Genomic DNA, 18,114 nt, shown 5'->3' with positions numbered 1-18,114 from the left:
GCAATCCTGAGTACAAAACATTCCTGCTTCTGATGTGTATAATTCATTCAGACGATGGAGCCTAATTTGTTTCTAGCATTTACTGACAGCCAAGATCTGTCTGTTTTCATTGTGAACCAATTAATTAGTAGTGCAATTCCTCAGAGACTGGGCTTGTTAAAAGCTTGTCAGTTGTTGCTCTTGAGCTTTATTCCACAATGCTATGAAAAGCCTCTGAGTGTGATTCAAGTAATTGCATGGCATATGGCAGTCTGATGTGCTCCTCCCCTCATTTTTCTTTTTTTTTTTTTTTCTCTAAATGATTTTCCTGACTGATAATGGACATGTGTGAATCTTCACACAGTACAATAAAGACAGCGGCTGTCCTATTTAAAGGCATTGTTGTTTCCATGCAGAATGGGATCTGGTATATTTTAGGTGGCCATTTGCATTCCCTATATGGATGGCCCTGTCGCCACCCTCCCACCTGACATTCTTCTCATGAATAATCAAAGGAGCTGGACCAAAATTTGTCTAATCACGATACAATGAAATGCAGCTGCTGATTCGGTATCCGGACAGCCACTTTTGACGTCTGTTAGAAAAAAATAGGCACAGCAGGAAATCATACAGCGCAGATGGATAAATCTGAATTTTTTTATTTTTTAATAAGCCTGCAGGCTAAACAAAAGCAGCCTAAAGCCTCGCACACACAATCGTTTTTCCCGACGGGAAAGGTGTGATGACAGGCTGAAAATCCGACAGTTTGTATGCTCCATCGGACTATTGTTGGATTTTTTTTGGACCAATATTGGATGCCAGGCTTAAATTTCCGCGAACAACGGTCTGTTGTCAGATTTTCCGTTTGTGTTTACAAATATACAAAGTACAAACACGCATGCTCAGAAGCAATCCTCGCCAAACGCAGGAGGTGCCCAAAGGGTGGCACTAAAGAGCTGAAAAACCACGTCGTTTTGTGTGTGTTGGCCAACAATTGTGTGCTGTTTGTATGCAAGACAAATTCCTGGCTAACCCCCTTTCAGACAAAAGGCCTACGCTTTGTCTGCGGAAAATTTGATCGTGTGTGAGGCTCAACAGTGTATGACCAGCTTAAAGTGGTTGTAAACCCACTGAAGTGACTTACCCCAGGCGATACACAGAGATGAAACAAATCCTCCTGCATAGGTTTTACCTGTTTTATGCTGTATACAGCCCTATAAAACGCACAGGTCAAATACTTTTTCTCTGCTCCCGAAGGCAGGGATCTATCGTCGCACACTACAGAGCATTGGGCAGGGAGCCAAGTGTAAATTGAGACCTTAGTGAAGGGAAAGGACATTCCCTCCTCCCCTCTCTACATGGTCCTATAGGGTAACATGGACAGCTGTGGCTGTCAATCACCTACTGTGTTCTGGGGAGCCCTGGGATGTCTTCCAAGATTCTGTGGGGTTGGGATAACCTGTCAGAAATTACTAATGCAGATAGCAGAGGAAGGAGAGGGGAGACAGAAATCACACTTGGTGCTTTGGATTGAGGCAAGTACACTATAGAAGGACACGCGCTGTTCATTTTTAATTTCAAAGATTTACGACCTTTTTTTGTGTGTGAAAACTAGCTAAAGCCAGCCTAAATCGTGTTTAAAGCTTCAGCCGGCACTCCCATTGAGATCTGCATTTACCACACCTGGACAAAAGCTAAAGGATACTTTACTTTAAAGCTGCTCAAAGTTTATCAAGAGTTTTGCAGTTGCTGATACTTTTAGGTTAATATTTGGTAAACCGCACCAATGTGTTGCTAATTTTATATAATTGTTTGATATGGCATTTGATGTAGAAATGAAAGAATTTTTTTTTTTTAGCCAACTTGTCTCACGCGGTGTAAAATAAAATGTGTGGCTTATACTGTACGTTGCCCTTCCACGTTCCAAAAATCACAAATACATGGGGACCGCATAGTTTTTAACCAGTCCCCGCTTGATACTCTCTGAACATGCTCGTCTGGTATTTGATGCATGCCAGGCAAACTTCATTAGGCTAGTTGAGTTTTCTCCATTTATTTTAGATCAAATTGGGTAAAGAAAATTCACCCCAAGCATTAGGGGCACTGGTAACTTTCTTTTAATGTAAAAATTGGCGCCCAAACTTGGATATATTATTTAAATAAAATATATATTATAACTTTTTTTATTATTTATTATATATTTTTTTATCAACTTTTTTTTAATTGGAAAATAAAACAGGAAATAAAATGGTGTAGGTACAACATTTCTCCAAGATTGCCGTGAATATCAACAAATTACCTCTTGCAGGTCACGTACATAAAACAGGATGCAGATAGAACCAAAGAACAGTATCTCTGCTACCACCTCAAGTGCGAAAGACACATAGTTCGGCCTAAGCATTAACAGCATACATCTGGAAGCCCTAAATAGCGGATTCAAACTTGGCCTATTATTTATCTATCCATCACCAACTCCAATGGGCTCAGACCTAGTATGTCCTACCATGGACCCCACAGGTTATCAAATTTAAGGGGGCTGCCCCTATGCTGATAGATATACTTCTCCAGTCTGAGAGTGTCTCCCATACAATGTAACCATTCTTTATGAGAAGGGGGGGTCAGTGGACTTCCAATGTCTAAGCAACACACTACACGCTTGGAAAAGAGCTCTAGCAACCGCCTATCTCACGCGAGTCTGCAATTGGAGGTCATCTAAGATGCCCAAAGGGAAGAGTTTAGGGTCTAAAGGTATGGAAGTTTGGAACACTGAATTCATGGTGCCCTCCGCCTCAACCCAATAACAATGCAGTTTTGGGCATCTCCAGGGTAAATCGGGTAACCATTATCCCGTAGGCGCTTGCCACGGTTGGGGGAGTCCAAAATACCCATTTTGTGTAACCTGGCAGGGGTGAAGTGAGCTCACAGGAGTATGTACAGTTGCATTGAGACGCATTCAGGGAGCACTGAGGTCCTCCCTGCAAGGCCTCTTCCAATTGGTCATCAAGTAACGGGCCAACATCCCTCTTCCATTGCTCATGTACCTTCCAAGGGAATGAAATCAGGAAATCATTTACTAGCATCTTATAGCATCTGCATATAAATCCCTTTTAGTAGAGACCGTTTCAGGCATCATATTAAACACTGGGGCCGAGGATTTCTGCCATTCTATTGCTGGACCCTGTGACGTTACCACATGTTTAATCTTAAGTAGTAAAAGAGCATGGGCCCAGGGAGGGAGAATTCCACACTCAACTCCTCAAATGAGCACAGTGAGCCATTGCTAAAAATATGATGAAGGTGAGTTATTCCCCACTTACTCCACCTCTTGGCCTGCTGAAGTTTGGCTAGTTCTGGGTAGTTATGTCATATAGGACTAAAACTGGTAAATCCTGACACTTTTTGGAGCTGCCTAGCCTTGTTCCAGACTGTGAATAAGGTTAAAGGTAGGCAATTGGATTTAGCAAAGGCCTCAACCTCCAAGCCGGTAGACAAATCCTGCACCTCAACGGTATGCAAAAGAATATTTAAAGAAGAATCAGGATTGGTTTGGAGGGGAGCAGTGGCAGGTTCCATACCCTTATACAAATGCTGCAACTGTGCAGCCAGGGGTTGGGCATAGCCAGTTATCTTTAGGACTCTGGAGATATTCTAGCTTTACTCTAGGTACCTTATTGTGCCAGAATAATTGCCTAAAAATAGAGTTCCTGAAAGACACTCTGCAGTATAACTACAGGGGTATTATGACTTATTATATACTAGTCATGAATGATACAGCATATCAACAGCAGGGCTTTTTTTCAGGTGGAACTCGGTTCCACCACCTCTGGCTCAGACCCTTTGGTGCCTGCTTACCACAATCACTTGTAAACACAGAAGTCGGGTTTCTGTGTTTACAAGTGACGGCTCTGTACTCTGTGTGTGTAACCCCCCTGAACTCTGCATGCAATGTGATCCTGCTATTTAATGCCCCTTTAAGACCCTCCTACTGCTTGTGAAATCTGACCACACCCACTATTTGCTGTGATTTGGAGGGGGTGTGTAGGGGGAGGGGTTTTGGGGGGGTCGTGGTTGAGTTCTAGCACCTATTGTTTGAGAAAAAAATCCCCGATCAACAGTATCTGCAAGAGGTCGTTTTGGAGTCCATGCATACATTGGCTAATTGTTGGGTTGCCAATAACTTTTGGCCATTTTTAGCATTTCCATGGAAAGAATTTACTTTTTTTGTTTGAAAGCCAACTGTAATTTAATTTTGGTGCGTTTATTAACAAAGAAGCTATAAGGGCCGAACCACGCTTGTACACTGTGGTGCATTGTAGTAATATTTGCGTTGCTGCAACACTTATTCTGTACATTAGCGTGTTGTGGTGCTATTGATTTTTAATAGATCCCCAGCACACTAAGGCAACACAGCTCTGGTCCACTTGAGCTGCAGTGTACCTCAATGCAGGGTGGTGCGCTGCCGTGCATTGGAGTGTCTCTGAAGAAATGCTACATGTAAATTCGCAATGCACAAGAACAGAGAAGTGTGAGTGGGCTTTTAATATCTCTTGGAAGCTCTAATGGCGTGACATCCCCACTCAAATCCCCCATTGCTATGATCTTGCAAAGGGGAGTACTGGTGTCATACCAACCCTTTGGATTCTGCTTAAGATAGTATGTGCATATAATTGTGGATTTTATTTTCAACACCATAACTCCTTGGCCATCTAATGGCAAGAAGAGATGAGCATGAGCATTCTCTGAACGCCTCTCTAACCTAAATTCCTGCTTTTTTTGACTCCAGTGAGCTATGGACGGGTCTTTCCCTGTCCTGAAGCTCACAGCAGCTATGGGGTGGAGAATAACACAACTCGCAGCTCATTGGAGTACAGAAAAGTCAGAGTTCAGGCTAAAGATGAATTTGGAGGACACCCAAGCTCATCATTAATAACTTGCATGGTAATTCACCCCAGAACTAAAACATTTTGGAGGTGAAGCAGCCCTTGAAAATACAGTTGGTCTTGGAATGAATAGAACTTGGTCACCAACTTACATTTATAATGAACATTGCATTGACAGTAATTGCAAGTATTTTGTGTCTTCATGTTTATTTTGCACTTACAACTTGCCTACAAGGTGCAGCATTTTCATTAATTTCACAGTGCCTGTGGCTTTTACATTAAATGTATTTGTCTGCATTAGTATGGTAAAAGTGGTAACGTGAAATTTACATTTTATTTGTTCATTTAGCCTGGTAAGTGTGTTTTTGGTTTGGAATTATTTACAACCATCGACTGGAGTAAATGCCAACGTGATTAACAGACTACAATCTCAGTCCATTTGTTTAAATATGTACATAACTAATAGCAGGTTTTCTGTGTCTTTCTAGCCTTCCAGAATACTTTGTTGTTCCATCCTCTTTGGCAGATACAGACCTAAAGCAGTATTCATACTCGTTTTTTGGAAGACGCATGCCAGTGAGTATGTATTGTCTGAAGCCTTTTACAGACAATGATGTTGACTTTCTAGATCCTAAATTATATATATATATATATATATATATATATATATATATATATATATATATATATATATATATATATATATATATATATATATATATATATATATATATATATATATATATATATATATATATATATATATATATATATATATATAGCATTTAATGCTACAGAAGCTTTAAGTGGTTGTTAAATGACCCATCCAAGACTTAAAATCATTTTTACTGCTAGAGTCCAGTTTAGGTAGAGAAGGTGTAACGGTTGGACCTTTTCTTTGTTTTATGCAGCTGTGGTGCTGGAACCATTCTAATGGAAGTGCTCTTGTGAGGATGGCGAGCATCAAGGACCTGTTACATCAACGCAAAATAGACCAAAGGTAAGGGGGTAATAAATCCCAGAAAGGGAAGAAGTGAAATGCATACTTATTACCATGAAAGCAGCATACCTCCAGATGTTGGCTAATTATCACTTGTGGTAAACATCCTTGTTTTAGGTCATACAGTATCTCACAAAAGTGAGTACACCTCCTTACATTTTTGTAAATATTTTATTATATCTTTTCATGTGACAACACTGAAGAAATTACAGTAGTGAGTTGGACGTTGGAAATGATGATTATAATTTTGCCTTTGCATTTCAAACAGAAAGTGAGCCTACTTTTCAATCTCCATGTAAAAGGCAAACTTTCTGTGGTATTGGTCCATACACATCAGAGCTTCTGTCTGCCACCCATTAGATCATGCATTGTGTTTGCAGCTTAGTCTTATCAGAAGAATTATCTTGAAGTGAAACCTACAAGCATACTAGAAGATCTTCAAGATTATTTTAAACCATCTTCTTAAAGATCAGCCTTCTTTTCTTTGTTTAGGGTGTGTGGTGGAATCACCCGTAGTCACCCACTGAGGAGTGATGTTTACAGATGTGACCTAGACCATGGCCTCCCAACTATTCAGGACATTCAGGGTGCTTTCAACAAGCTCAAGCAGTTGTGTGTAAACGGTGAGTGCACCAAACGGAACGTAGTACGGCAGTTTTCCATTTCATGTTGCTTTCCCTTTTTCAAATTGTTTGATTAGCTTACAGAGCATTCAGGAGCCAAAGAATTAAGCACTATATTAGTCATTCACTCATATTCAGCAATGCAAAGAGCAGGGATTTAAGATTTGTCAAAATCATTTCGTAACTTCACATGACTAGATTGTTATCATTGCTCTTTGCACAACTCTGCTGAACAGTCATGATTTATATAGAAAATATTTGCCTGATTTAAGGTGAAACTTCACTTTTTATTGTCAATGTGATCACAAGTTAGACCCCTTTCACACTGGAGTGGTTTGCAGGCGCTATTGCGCTAAAAATGGCGCCTGCAAACCAACCCTAAGCCCCAAGGGCTTTCTAGCAGGACGGTAAAAAAAAGTCCTGCTTGCCGCATCTTTGGCGCGGTGAAGGAGAGGTGTGTATACCGCTCCTGCCCATTAAAATCAATGGGACACCGCAGCTATACCATCGGCAATGCGCCTCTGCAGAGGCGCATTGCGGGTGGTTTTAACCCTTTATTGGCCGCTAGCGGGGGGGTAAAACCACCCCCGCTAGCAGCTGAATAGTCCTGCGAAATTGACGTGCTTTACCGCCGACGATGCTCCCACCCCAGTGTGAAAGGGGCTTTAGTGTCACGAAGTAAGAATCTCAATGTATTCTTTGTGCTTGTTGGTAAGTTTTTGCATTTTGCATGTGTGGGGCTGGACAGGCGTGTTTTAATTTTCTTACATGCCAATGATTAAAATTTTAACCTTGTTCATTAGACACTAAAGCCTGGACAGACATATGATAATTACTATTTACAAAGGGTGCGTTTTTTTTCTCTCCATATATTTACACTTCCTTTTTATCTATAAAATAAATTTACTTTGTCAGTTACTGACTTGGACTACACCTGTCTTATTGAGATGTTGAATATTTCTGTATTGGCAAATTATCAAATACAACTGGACTGAGCAATTTTTTTTTTTTATTCATCTGGCTTTAAAGAAGAGCTCCAGGAAAAAGGTAAGCATTTTAAAAAAATGGGCACACAAGTAGTTGGGGTCCATTCACACAATATGCAGCAACCTGCGTTTTTTCCTCATGGATGAATACAGGTAATTGCAATTAAACACAGAAAACAATAGTTTTCTCTGTGTCATGTTCTCACCAGAATGCAATATTTCTCTGTGTTCCAGAGATGTTCAATATTATGAAACACGTGTGCATAATATTGCAATATTGGCCCTGCATGTCACCCTAGAGCAAGTGCTTCAGAACCAGCCGCTATGTTGTGGGTGACGTGATTGAAGTGTCAGTTTGTGGACATTACATAAACTCCACCAATTAAAGACCTGTGTGATACAATAAAACGCACATCACTCCTCCCCCTGCCGCATGTCTCTGCACTACAAAACAATGTGAATGGGCTTCTAAGTGCAATAAAGTGTATGCCATCTTCTGGTAGCTATACTTCTGGTGCCCCGGCACACCAGCTGCACTGCCTACTCCTTCTTTCCACTTGCTCATTAACAGAATGCTTTACATAGTGGGAGAGATTTACTAAAAATATTGCACACAGAATCTGCAGTGGTGCATAGTGAGTGAGAAACTTTTATATAGCGCAACACATGCAAACTGAATCGCCTCTGGGCGCTTGGTATCCATTCCCTGGGCCCTCATAGTAACCAATCCACTTCTAGGTTTTATTGTCAAAGCTTAAGGCGGAGTTCCACCTAAAAATGGAACTTCCGCTTAACCCACTCCTCGCCCCCTTACATGCCACATTTGGCATGTATTTTTTTTGGGGGGGGAGTGGGGGCTTCAGGAGAAGGGGACTTCCTGTCCCACTTCCTCCTTCCGCCGAGGGGCTGGAAAGGCGATTAGCTTAATCGCCTTCTTGCAGCCCCTCCCTGTAGGCGAGCGCCTGTCCAATCGGACGGCGCCGCTCGCGCATGCGCAGTGGGTGCCTGGCCATGAAGCCGAAAGCTGTCACTGCCGGGTGCCCACACTAGGAATGAAGAGGGGGGGCGAGGAGCGGAGCCCCGGCCGGCGCGTCGCTGGAGCCGTGGAGCAGGTAAGTGTCTGTTTATTAAAAGCCAGCAGCTACACTTTTTGTAGCTGCTGACTTTTAATAAACTTAAAAAAAGGCTGGAACTCCCCTTTAATTGAGCAAGCTGAAGTTGAAAGCTTATTGGTTACTGTGCACAGTTCCACCAAATTCTGTGTGCCTCAGTTTTAGTAAATCTCCCCCTCTGAACTTATTCACAAAACCCAAAGCTTTCTGTGAATGAACATTGGAGGGGGGGGGGGGGTTGGGACAGAGCGGTTGCTGTGTAGGAGAGCCATACTGTATCTCTGCTATTGGCATTCGGTGAAACAGTAAATTGGAAACGAGAGAGATTCAGGAGATGGCATAAACCTCCTTACACTTAATATCTCCTCTGCTAGCAGATTTTAAATGCCTTTTTTCTTTTCCCTAGTGTTGTTTTTTTAAATCCAGTTTGTTATTTGAGGATATGCAGTTCCTTGTTAAAGTAGACCCCCAGTCAAAACATTTAGTCTTTTAGATTGGGGAAGGGTTAAATTCATAGTTTTGGTTTTTATTGCTGTCTGCGGGCAATTTTCTACCATTTACATGTTTTGGTGACAGAAGAAAAATAGGTGGGCAGCAATAAAAACCTTATCTTATATGGATGTTGTAACTCTTGACAGCCACACAAACTCGCTTGTGCTCGTAAGTTTACATACCCTGGCAGAATTTATGATTTTATTAGCCATTTTTCAGAAAATATGAATAATGACACAAAAACATTTTTCACTTCTGGTTAGTCTTTGGCTGAAGCTATTTATTATCAATCAACTGTGTTTACTCTTTTTAAGTCATAATGACAACTGACATTACCCTGATCAAAAGTTTACATACCCCAGTTCTTAATACCATGTATTGCCCCCTTTTAACATCAATGACAGCATGAAGTCTTTTGTGGTATTTGTGGATGAGGCTCTTTATCTTCTCAGATGGTAAAGCTGCCCATTCCTCTTGGCAAAAAGCCTCCAGTTCCTGTAAATTATTGGGCTGTCTTGCATGAACGGCACGTTTGAGATCTCCCCAGAGTGGCTTAATGATATTGAGGTCAGAAAACTGAGATGGCCACTCCAGAACCTTCACTTTATTCTGCTGTAGCCATTGACAGGTCGTTTTGGCCTTGTGTTTCAGATCATTGTCATGTTGGAATGTCCAAGTACGTCCCATGTGCAGCTTCCTGGCTGATGAATGCAAATGTTCCTCCAGTATTTTTTGATAACATACTGCATTCATCTTGCCATAAATTTTGACCAAATTTCCTGTGCCTTTGTAGCTCACACATCCCTAAAACATCAGCGATCCACCTCCATGTTTCACAGTAGGAATGGTGTACCTTTCATCATAGGCCTTGTTGACTCTCCAAATGAAGCGTTTATGGTTGTGGCCAAAAAGCAAAATTTTGGTCTCATCACTCCAAATGACTTTGTGCCAGAAGGTTTGAAGCTTGTCTCTGTGTTTGATGTATTTTAAGCAGGATACTTTGTGGCATGTGTGTAGTAATGGCTTTCTTCTGGTGACTCGACCATACAGCCCAAATGCCACAAAGTATCCCGCTTGCAGATTCTTCAAGTGTCTGCTTATTGTGCATCTTGAAACCACAACACGTTTTCAGAGAATTCTGTATTTCACCTGAACTTATTTTTGTGTTTTTTTCTTTGCATCCAAAACAATTTTCCTGGCAGTTGTGGCTGGAACTTTAGTTGGTCTTCTAGACCAGTGGTCTCCAAACTGCGGCCCGAGGGCCAGATGCGGCCCTTGCTTGCCTTTGTCCGGCCCTTGGGGCAGTATCCCTCCCACTGATACGAGGCACTATTCTGACATCTGACACCAACAGTGGAGCACCATTTCTCCCACTGAGACCACTAATGGGGCACTATTCCTCCCTATGATTCAAACGATGGGGCACTATTTCTCCCCCTAATACCATATGTTATGTCCCACTGATGCCAGGAAAATTTCCACCCCTGCTTGCCAAAGTCCGGCCCTCCAAGAGTCTGAAGGACAATAAACCAGCCCTTTGTTTATAATGTTTGGAGACCCCTGTCCGTGTTTTTTTTTCTCAACAGAACCCCTCATTTTCCACTTCTTGATTAGAGTTTGATAGCGTTTTATATGCCTTTCCTGTTTATTACAGTTCAACTACCCTTTCCCCCAGGTCCTTTGACAATTCTTTTGCTTTCCTCATGACTCAGAATCCAGGAGTCCAGAAACTCATTGACCTTTTAGGCTGGGTTCACACTGGTACGACACGACGGTTGTCCTACTTTGGATCCGACTTTGCCCTGCGACTTGAAGTCTGACTTCAATGAACAGGGATCTGACTTCGATCCCTGACAATACCAGGCACTGTCTGGTATGAATTTTGAGGGGTAACTCCACGCCAAATTTTAAATAAAAAACACATCATGGGTTTCCACTCCAAAAGCATACCAGGCCCTTCGGTCTGGTATGGATTTTAAGGGGAACCCCTACGCCGAATAAACAGCGTTGAGGCCTCCCCAAAATCTATACAGACCCTTATCCAAGCTCATCCACCCCCTTTCCTGACCGGTAGGGCTGCGTGCTCGGATAAGGGTCTGGTATGGATTTTGGGGGGAACCCCACACCGTTTTTTTTTTTTTTTTTTTTTGGCGTAGGGCCTGGTATGCACTTACCCATGCATTTTTTTGGCGTGGAGTTCCCCCTCAAGATCATCAGAGCACAAGTCGCATGCCAAAGTCAGAATCGTGCAAGACGGAGATCCGACTTCTTCAGTGATATTCAATGGGCTGAAGTAGGATCAAAGTAGTGCAGGGAGCATTTTCAAAGTTGGACCGACATGTGTCGGACCAGTTAAGACGGCTCCAATAGGGCAACATTGATTTTCACACATAATGCAACATGAGCTCCCAATGTCAGAGTGTTTGTCGCACTAGTGTGAACCCGGCCTGATACACACACACACACACACACACACACACACACACACACACACACACACTCTAATTAAAAGAAAACAGATCACAGGTGAGGATAGTTACCTTTAATAGCCATTCAAACCCCTTTGTGTCAACTTGTGTGCATGTTATCAGGCCAAAATCACCAGGGTATGTAAACTTTTCATCAGGGTCATTTGGGTAGTTTCTGTTGTCATTATGATTTAAAAAGAGTAAACACAGCTGAATGATAATAAATTGCTTCACCCAAACATACTAACCATGAGAGCCCATTCACACAGGGGCAACACGACTTCTAGCACGACTTTGGGAGGCAACTTGGACACTACTTGTATATGAATCATCAGGCAACTTCAAGTTGCCTCCAGGACAGTAGAAGGCAACTTCAAGTCACCTCCAGGACAGGAGGCTTTCCAGTGGCCAATCAAACAACAATCAGCTCTGTGGGAAGGGGGGGGGTTTGCCTGAGAAATGTATGTTCTCTTCCTGTATTGTTGCTTCAGTTAAGACAGTGATTCGACTTCTGAGGCGACTTCAATTGAAATCAATGGGTACAAGTTGCCTAGAAGTCGGATTGAAGTAGTACAGGAACCTTTTCTGAAGTCGGAGCGACTTCAGTAGTGTACATTGAGACGGCTCCCATTCACTTTCATTAATTTTCTCGACCGCGCGACTTGGGGCAACTTGAAGTCGGATCCCAGGTCACCCCAGTGTGAACCGGCTCTAAGTGAAAGATGTTTTTGTTAATCATATTCTCTGAAAAATGGGCAAGAAATCAGTCTCCCAGTGTATGTAAACGTATGAGCACAACTGTATATGTGTGTGTGTGTGTGTATATAATATATATTGTGTGGGCATATTTTATTTTTATTTTTTTGCACTCACACACCCACACACATAGCATTACCAATACCACAACAAATCGGCTTCTGCAATTTAGTGCAAAGAAAATTTCCTGAGGTTAGAGGAGAGTTTGACCTTCAAAGTCTGCAGCAGAAGTTTGCCTCGGTGTATATTGATAGTCGGAGAGAGTTGGACTGCGCTTGCGTTATTACAGCAAAAGTTTTTATGTGCCAGGCTATAGAGGCCAAATCGCTTGGCTCATCCTTTCTTTTGTATTGCTATGGACAGGTTTGTTTAGTGTGACCGGTCTGACTGCACAGCAATTTGCTGAGTAGCTGGAATCAGCTAGCAGGGCCCCAAGGCAAACCTGATCCTATTACATACCACACTCAGTTATTGTATTCAAACCAGAATTGTTAATATAATTAAGCTGCTGGAATTAAGTGTATGTATGTAAAATTCAGCTTAACATTTGAGACTAAACAGCGGGTTAGTGATTTTAGTGAAGTGCACCTACCTTCTATACAGAAGGGGAAGTAGAAGAGGGAAAGTGGGCAGGAAGGGAATGTACTAAATGGAGAAGCGAGATTCTGGGCATGTATACTATGTATAGCAGTTCAGATGTCACACTTCCTGTTGGTTTTGTACAGGACTTTCCTTTTTTATTTTACAAATGTTAAAGCAGCCTAAATTTTCAACAATGGTCAACAATCTAGATTATTATTTTTTTCTATTGGTGACCATTACCCTTTTTGAGGCGTAATGTAATGATATTTTTTTGTACATTCCAGTTGCTGTGTACATTTGTATATAACATACGACTATATGTTTACCAGGAACCTAATTTTGCTGTTTTCTGAACTGCACTTGATTGGAACCTAATTAAACTTAAAGCCCATCTCCAGGTAGAGCACATTTTCCTTTGCAGTAGGGCTGCCCTATACACTGCAAGGGTTAAATCCTCTTTTAGGTTTTGTGGGGGGGGGTTTTGATTGCTTACCCAATTTTTGGCTCTACTGGCAGCCGGCACTCTCCACTACTCCCCAGTAGACTGTCCCTCAGTGCCCTCATTGGCATTAATGTTGTCGGAAGGCATATGATCACTGGAGTGTAGCTGAGAAGAGGCTGCGAGGGCTGGTCTTAGGCTGGCCATACATTATACAATTTTCTTCAATTTTCTTTTTAGATTTACCAAAACCATATAATATGAGGTCAAACCTAATCGCTTTTAATGTGTATACAATCAGGCAGGGCCTTGCACTACATAGTTGAAGGTATACCTAAAGGAAATTGAATAAGTAAATTGTATGGCCCACCTTAGATTCTGGAGGAAGCCTGCAGGAGCAGAGGAAGAGGTACGTAAAAGTGTTATTTTGCAGTCACCTGGATCGAAATAAGTAGCCCTACTGCAGGGGAGCACTTTTGTCTTCCTTGGAGTTCAGCTTTAACTTGCACCTACTGCATTTATTGGCGTATAACACTCACTTTTTTAGCCTGAAAATAGAGGGTAAACTGTGTTATACGCAGGGGGCTATGGAAAGTTTTTTTCCTGAAACTTCCCTCTTAAAGTTAGGGTGCGTGTTATACACCTGTGCGTGTTATACGCCGATAAATGCGGTACTTTTCATAGTCTGCATGTATAATATGGATTCAAGTACATGGATGTAAACTAAGCTTGCAGGCTCTGACTTTTTTTTGATGCAGTTCATAATGTGTACAGTAAATAAGTATACCAATTACACCGCTGCATAAGCAGGGACCAAAAAATACCTGACCCCTGTGGCAAATAAAATAACCCTCCTGTTATGTTGACCCTGGTAGGTTGGTTCTGATCAAACTCAGTGGATGTGTCGCGAAACCTTGCCAGGCAGCATAGGGGCAAGTTTTTTCTCCAGAAGTAAAAAGATTCCCATGCTCCCTGCTTTAGAAAAATGATTTGATGATAAACCTATATTGATGCTTAATAGTATTATGTATACTGTATTAGAAGTCTTTATAGCAGCATTTATAACTGTGTGTGACCAACGCACAAATACTTGTATGGAGTTTACTGTGTGTATATACAATACCCTGCATTATAGTGTGCGGCCTGTGATCTGTAATAACAGGTATTTATATCTAGAAGGCAGACAAGTGTACATCTTTAAATTTAATTAGTGACCATGTGCTAGCTAATGTTGGGATTATTATAACATTAATGAGGTAATTACTTGTAATAGTGATGTTGTAAATGTCAGTATAATTATGTAGAAGATGACTGTACTGTAGAGGTTAGTCAGTGCCTGGGTTTATTATACTTCACAGATCTATTTGTTTATCCAGACTGGGGTACAGGTATGCCAGTTATTGGTACATATGACACACTCAATTTTTTTAAATAAACATATGTATGTTTCTAAAATTTGGTAAGAAGTGGAACCTGCTTTACTCCATTTAATGTTATCTTGCAGTTAAACGGGCCTTCACAGACCTAAAAACTTACAAAGCTGGCCAAACATATATTTTTTTTGTTCATTCTGCAAGCGGAACAAAATAAATCTCAGATTCCTCTATCCACGGTAAATAGTGTGGGTGGGAAAATCTCCCGCTGTGGCTATTGTATTCCGATTGCCGGCATTAGTGACTTGCAGAATACTGAAACAGCAGCCACATCTCATTGGATCATGCTGCTGTCTGAGTGCCAATTTTCCAATCACCTCCTTTTTCCAAGAGCACAGCGACAGGGCCATCCACGTATCAATTTTCCTCTAGTTGATTAGGAACCTAACCAAAATTCACATGGTGTATGACATCTGCATACACGTTCCAATGGTTCATTGTATGATGGCCGATTTTCATCCAATCTAATACTGAGTGGGAAAGTTGCAGGGGATATATACATGTGCCAGTGACTGCCAGGTCTAAAATGGAAAGATTGTCATGTTTTTTTTTTTTTTTACAGGGTGGACGTAGTTCAGTGACCTGTAGATGTAAGGGTCTGTAGAGGGGGGAGGAAGAGAACTAGATGAGAACAGTGAAATTCATCTTACTAGGTGGGTTCAGGTTGGACACCTGATGTTGCACAAATATGCAGATATATCCATCTCATTTTAATGTTCAAATACGACATCCCCGAACTACGTCTGTCTGGGAAGATTTGTTAGAGAACTGCTTTGATATTATTGGCTTAAAGGGTCACTAAAGGAAAAAAAAATTCTAAAGCTAAATGGCTTCCTTTACCTTACTGCAGTACTTGTTTCATGTTCTCATTGCTCGTTTTTGAAATTGCTGTAATTCTGCTGTGATCTCCACACTTCCTGCTTGTCTGGCTCTTTATGAAAAATCTCATGGGAGCTTTTCACTGTGGTCTAAGCTGTGTGTCTAAAACTCCTCAGAACCAATCAGATTCATTTTAAAAACAAAACACTGCCCTGGATTTGTTTGTTTTTGTTCTGTGTGTCTCTTTACTTCACATAAACATTAAACCAGGTTAAAACCGAAAGTGAAACTACAGGCACATTATATGATAGAATTTAATCTATTTTTAGAGCCCATTCACACCTAGGCGTTTTGTCGCCTGTAGTGTGACGCCCGCTTTCGCCCCGACACGCCAGAGGGATGATGTAACATTGCCCTCTATAGAGATGGTTCACATCTCCACGCCGAACGCCTGCCGCCTGTCGCCTGAAAAAAAGTCCCGGACCTTTTTTTCAGGCGGCGTTCGGCATAGGAGATGTGAACCATCTCCATAGAGGGGGTGAAGGCTGCATTCACAATCGCGGCGTTTTGTCGCCGCGAATCGCGGTACAATACTCCTCTATTTGTCGGCGCAATTCGCGGGACAAAACGCCGCGATTTAGTACGCCGAGGTGTGAATGCAGCCTTAATAATTTTTAAAAGGAATCAGTTAACTTTTATGTCTCTATACCCTGTAAACAGTCATTTCAGCAAAAAAAAAAATTTCCTTTAGTGACCCTTTAACTCAAGGCTGAAACAGGAAAATACCTTTTCAGTGTCCATCCCCCTCCACACTGCAAGAGTTAATGTATCCTTATGCTTGGGTGTACCAGAATAATGAGAAATACTTGCCTTATTCTATGCTCCAGGATGTTACCTCTGTCCATGCAACCACTCAGCGCTGTTTCCTCCTGTAAGCCACTCACAGCTGTGGTTAATAGCCCTGCATTGTATTTGATGGTGTTGAAGGACCACCCACAGGTCAGAGTTTCTGGGAGAATTGGGCAACGCTGGAGCGGGAAATTGGGTAAATGATGGAGCCTCTACCGCTTGGATTTTTTGTGTACCAGCCCAATATTCAGCTTTAAAGTGGTTGTAAAGACAGAACATTAGGGTCAAAGATTCCCCACAGTTGTATCACCCCCTTACTTATGAGTCGTATTTTGATCCAGCACTGTGCCTGTCTGCTCTCTCTCCTCACAGGACTCAAAGGCAGCAACAGAAGCCATTGGCTCCTGATGCTGTAAATCAAATCCTGTAAGGGAGCAAGGGGATGGGGCCGAGCCATGCTGTGTGTGTGTCTATATAGATGCACACAGCCTGGCTTGTGAACGAGCCCGCAGGTGCGCCAGCATAGGAAGCAGCTTTCCATGGTGGCGCACAGAAGGAGGTGTCGAGAGTGCTGGTGGGGGACCTCAGAAGAGGTAATAACACTTCACAATAATAATGAACAACTTTAATGGAAATGCTACATAAAATATAATATGCCTTTTTGTTTAAGCTTTTTAGATAACTGCTACAATTAGAAACAACTTTGTAAATAAATGCGATGAAATACAGATAAGATTAAATTGTCCTTTAAAGATCTTGCTTGAGTTCTTCATGCTTTGTTGCTATTTAATGAGTTCACGTGGTCCTACAGATTTTATCTACTCTACAAATTGTTGGCTATTACACCAGTCATTTATCATAGTGCACAGAGTGGCGGACTGTGGGTCTGTGTGTCTTGTATAGCTTACTGAAATAATAAACGTTTCTATCCACTTAGAACCATATGAAGAAACGGAGGAGCGGTGGTATTCTTCCCTGGAAAACACACGATGGTTGGAGTATGTCAGGTACGCAGTGTTTAATGTAAAAAAAAAAGATTTTTTTTTATAAAAGTTAGATTATCAATGAATAATATATAATAATAATAATAATGGATTTCCTCAGCCGAAGAATATTTCAATACAAAAAAAAAAATTAAGGGATCCAGATAGGATTAACTCATTATTTTGTGTTTCCTCCTTTTTCATCTTTTACATGATATAGCAATAAATATTCTGTACAGCAGCAAAACCTATATCGGGAAGTGAGTTTGTTGACCTTGTAGAAGGCAATGATCTTTCAAGCTGGGTAATACTTAGATAGGTTGAACGTGACAGTGACAGGATCACAGTGTGGCTGGAAAACTAAAGAAGGATCAAGATGAAGCTGCTCCTTTTTTTTTTTTTTTTTTTTTTAGTAAATTTTTACTTTTTAACTTTCACTTAGACATTTTATTTAGAGAATGTCTTGGATTAAGGTAATATTGTTTACTGAAATACATAACGATGGCTTTGATGTGGTTATGTAGTTAACCACATCAAACATTAGTTACTGCTTATGCATAAAGCTCCGTTCAGATCTGTGCGATGTGGGAATGCATGTTACACTGTGTTGTGCACTGCAGTGTTGTAAATATCACCCCAACATACCCAGCCATTACAGGTGCATTGCATCATATCGCCATGCATGGTAACTTATTACTATGCCTTGTGGTGTG

The 18,114-nt window shown here is 41.4% G+C and overlaps 1 protein-coding gene across 2 annotated transcripts in view; it reads left to right on the top strand.

Annotated features, from left to right (window-relative positions):
- MTMR10 (myotubularin related protein 10) overlaps positions 1 to 18,114 on the top strand; it is a 119,654-nt gene that overhangs the window by 80,170 nt on the left and 21,370 nt on the right. For both annotated transcript variants that reach the window (XM_040342818.1, XM_040342819.1), the window contains exons 8-11: positions 5,348 to 5,435; positions 5,771 to 5,859; positions 6,352 to 6,482; positions 17,356 to 17,425. In XM_040342818.1, the coding sequence (XP_040198752.1) occupies positions 5,348 to 5,435; positions 5,771 to 5,859; positions 6,352 to 6,482; positions 17,356 to 17,425 (378 nt within the window). The remainder of the gene's footprint in view (positions 1 to 5,347; positions 5,436 to 5,770; positions 5,860 to 6,351; positions 6,483 to 17,355; positions 17,426 to 18,114) is intronic.

Source organism: Rana temporaria, chromosome 3 (genome assembly GCF_905171775.1).
Source record: "Rana temporaria chromosome 3, aRanTem1.1, whole genome shotgun sequence".
Taxonomy (NCBI): Eukaryota; Metazoa; Chordata; class Amphibia; order Anura; family Ranidae; genus Rana; species Rana temporaria.
This window is presented reverse-complemented; position numbering and strand designations above follow the sequence as displayed.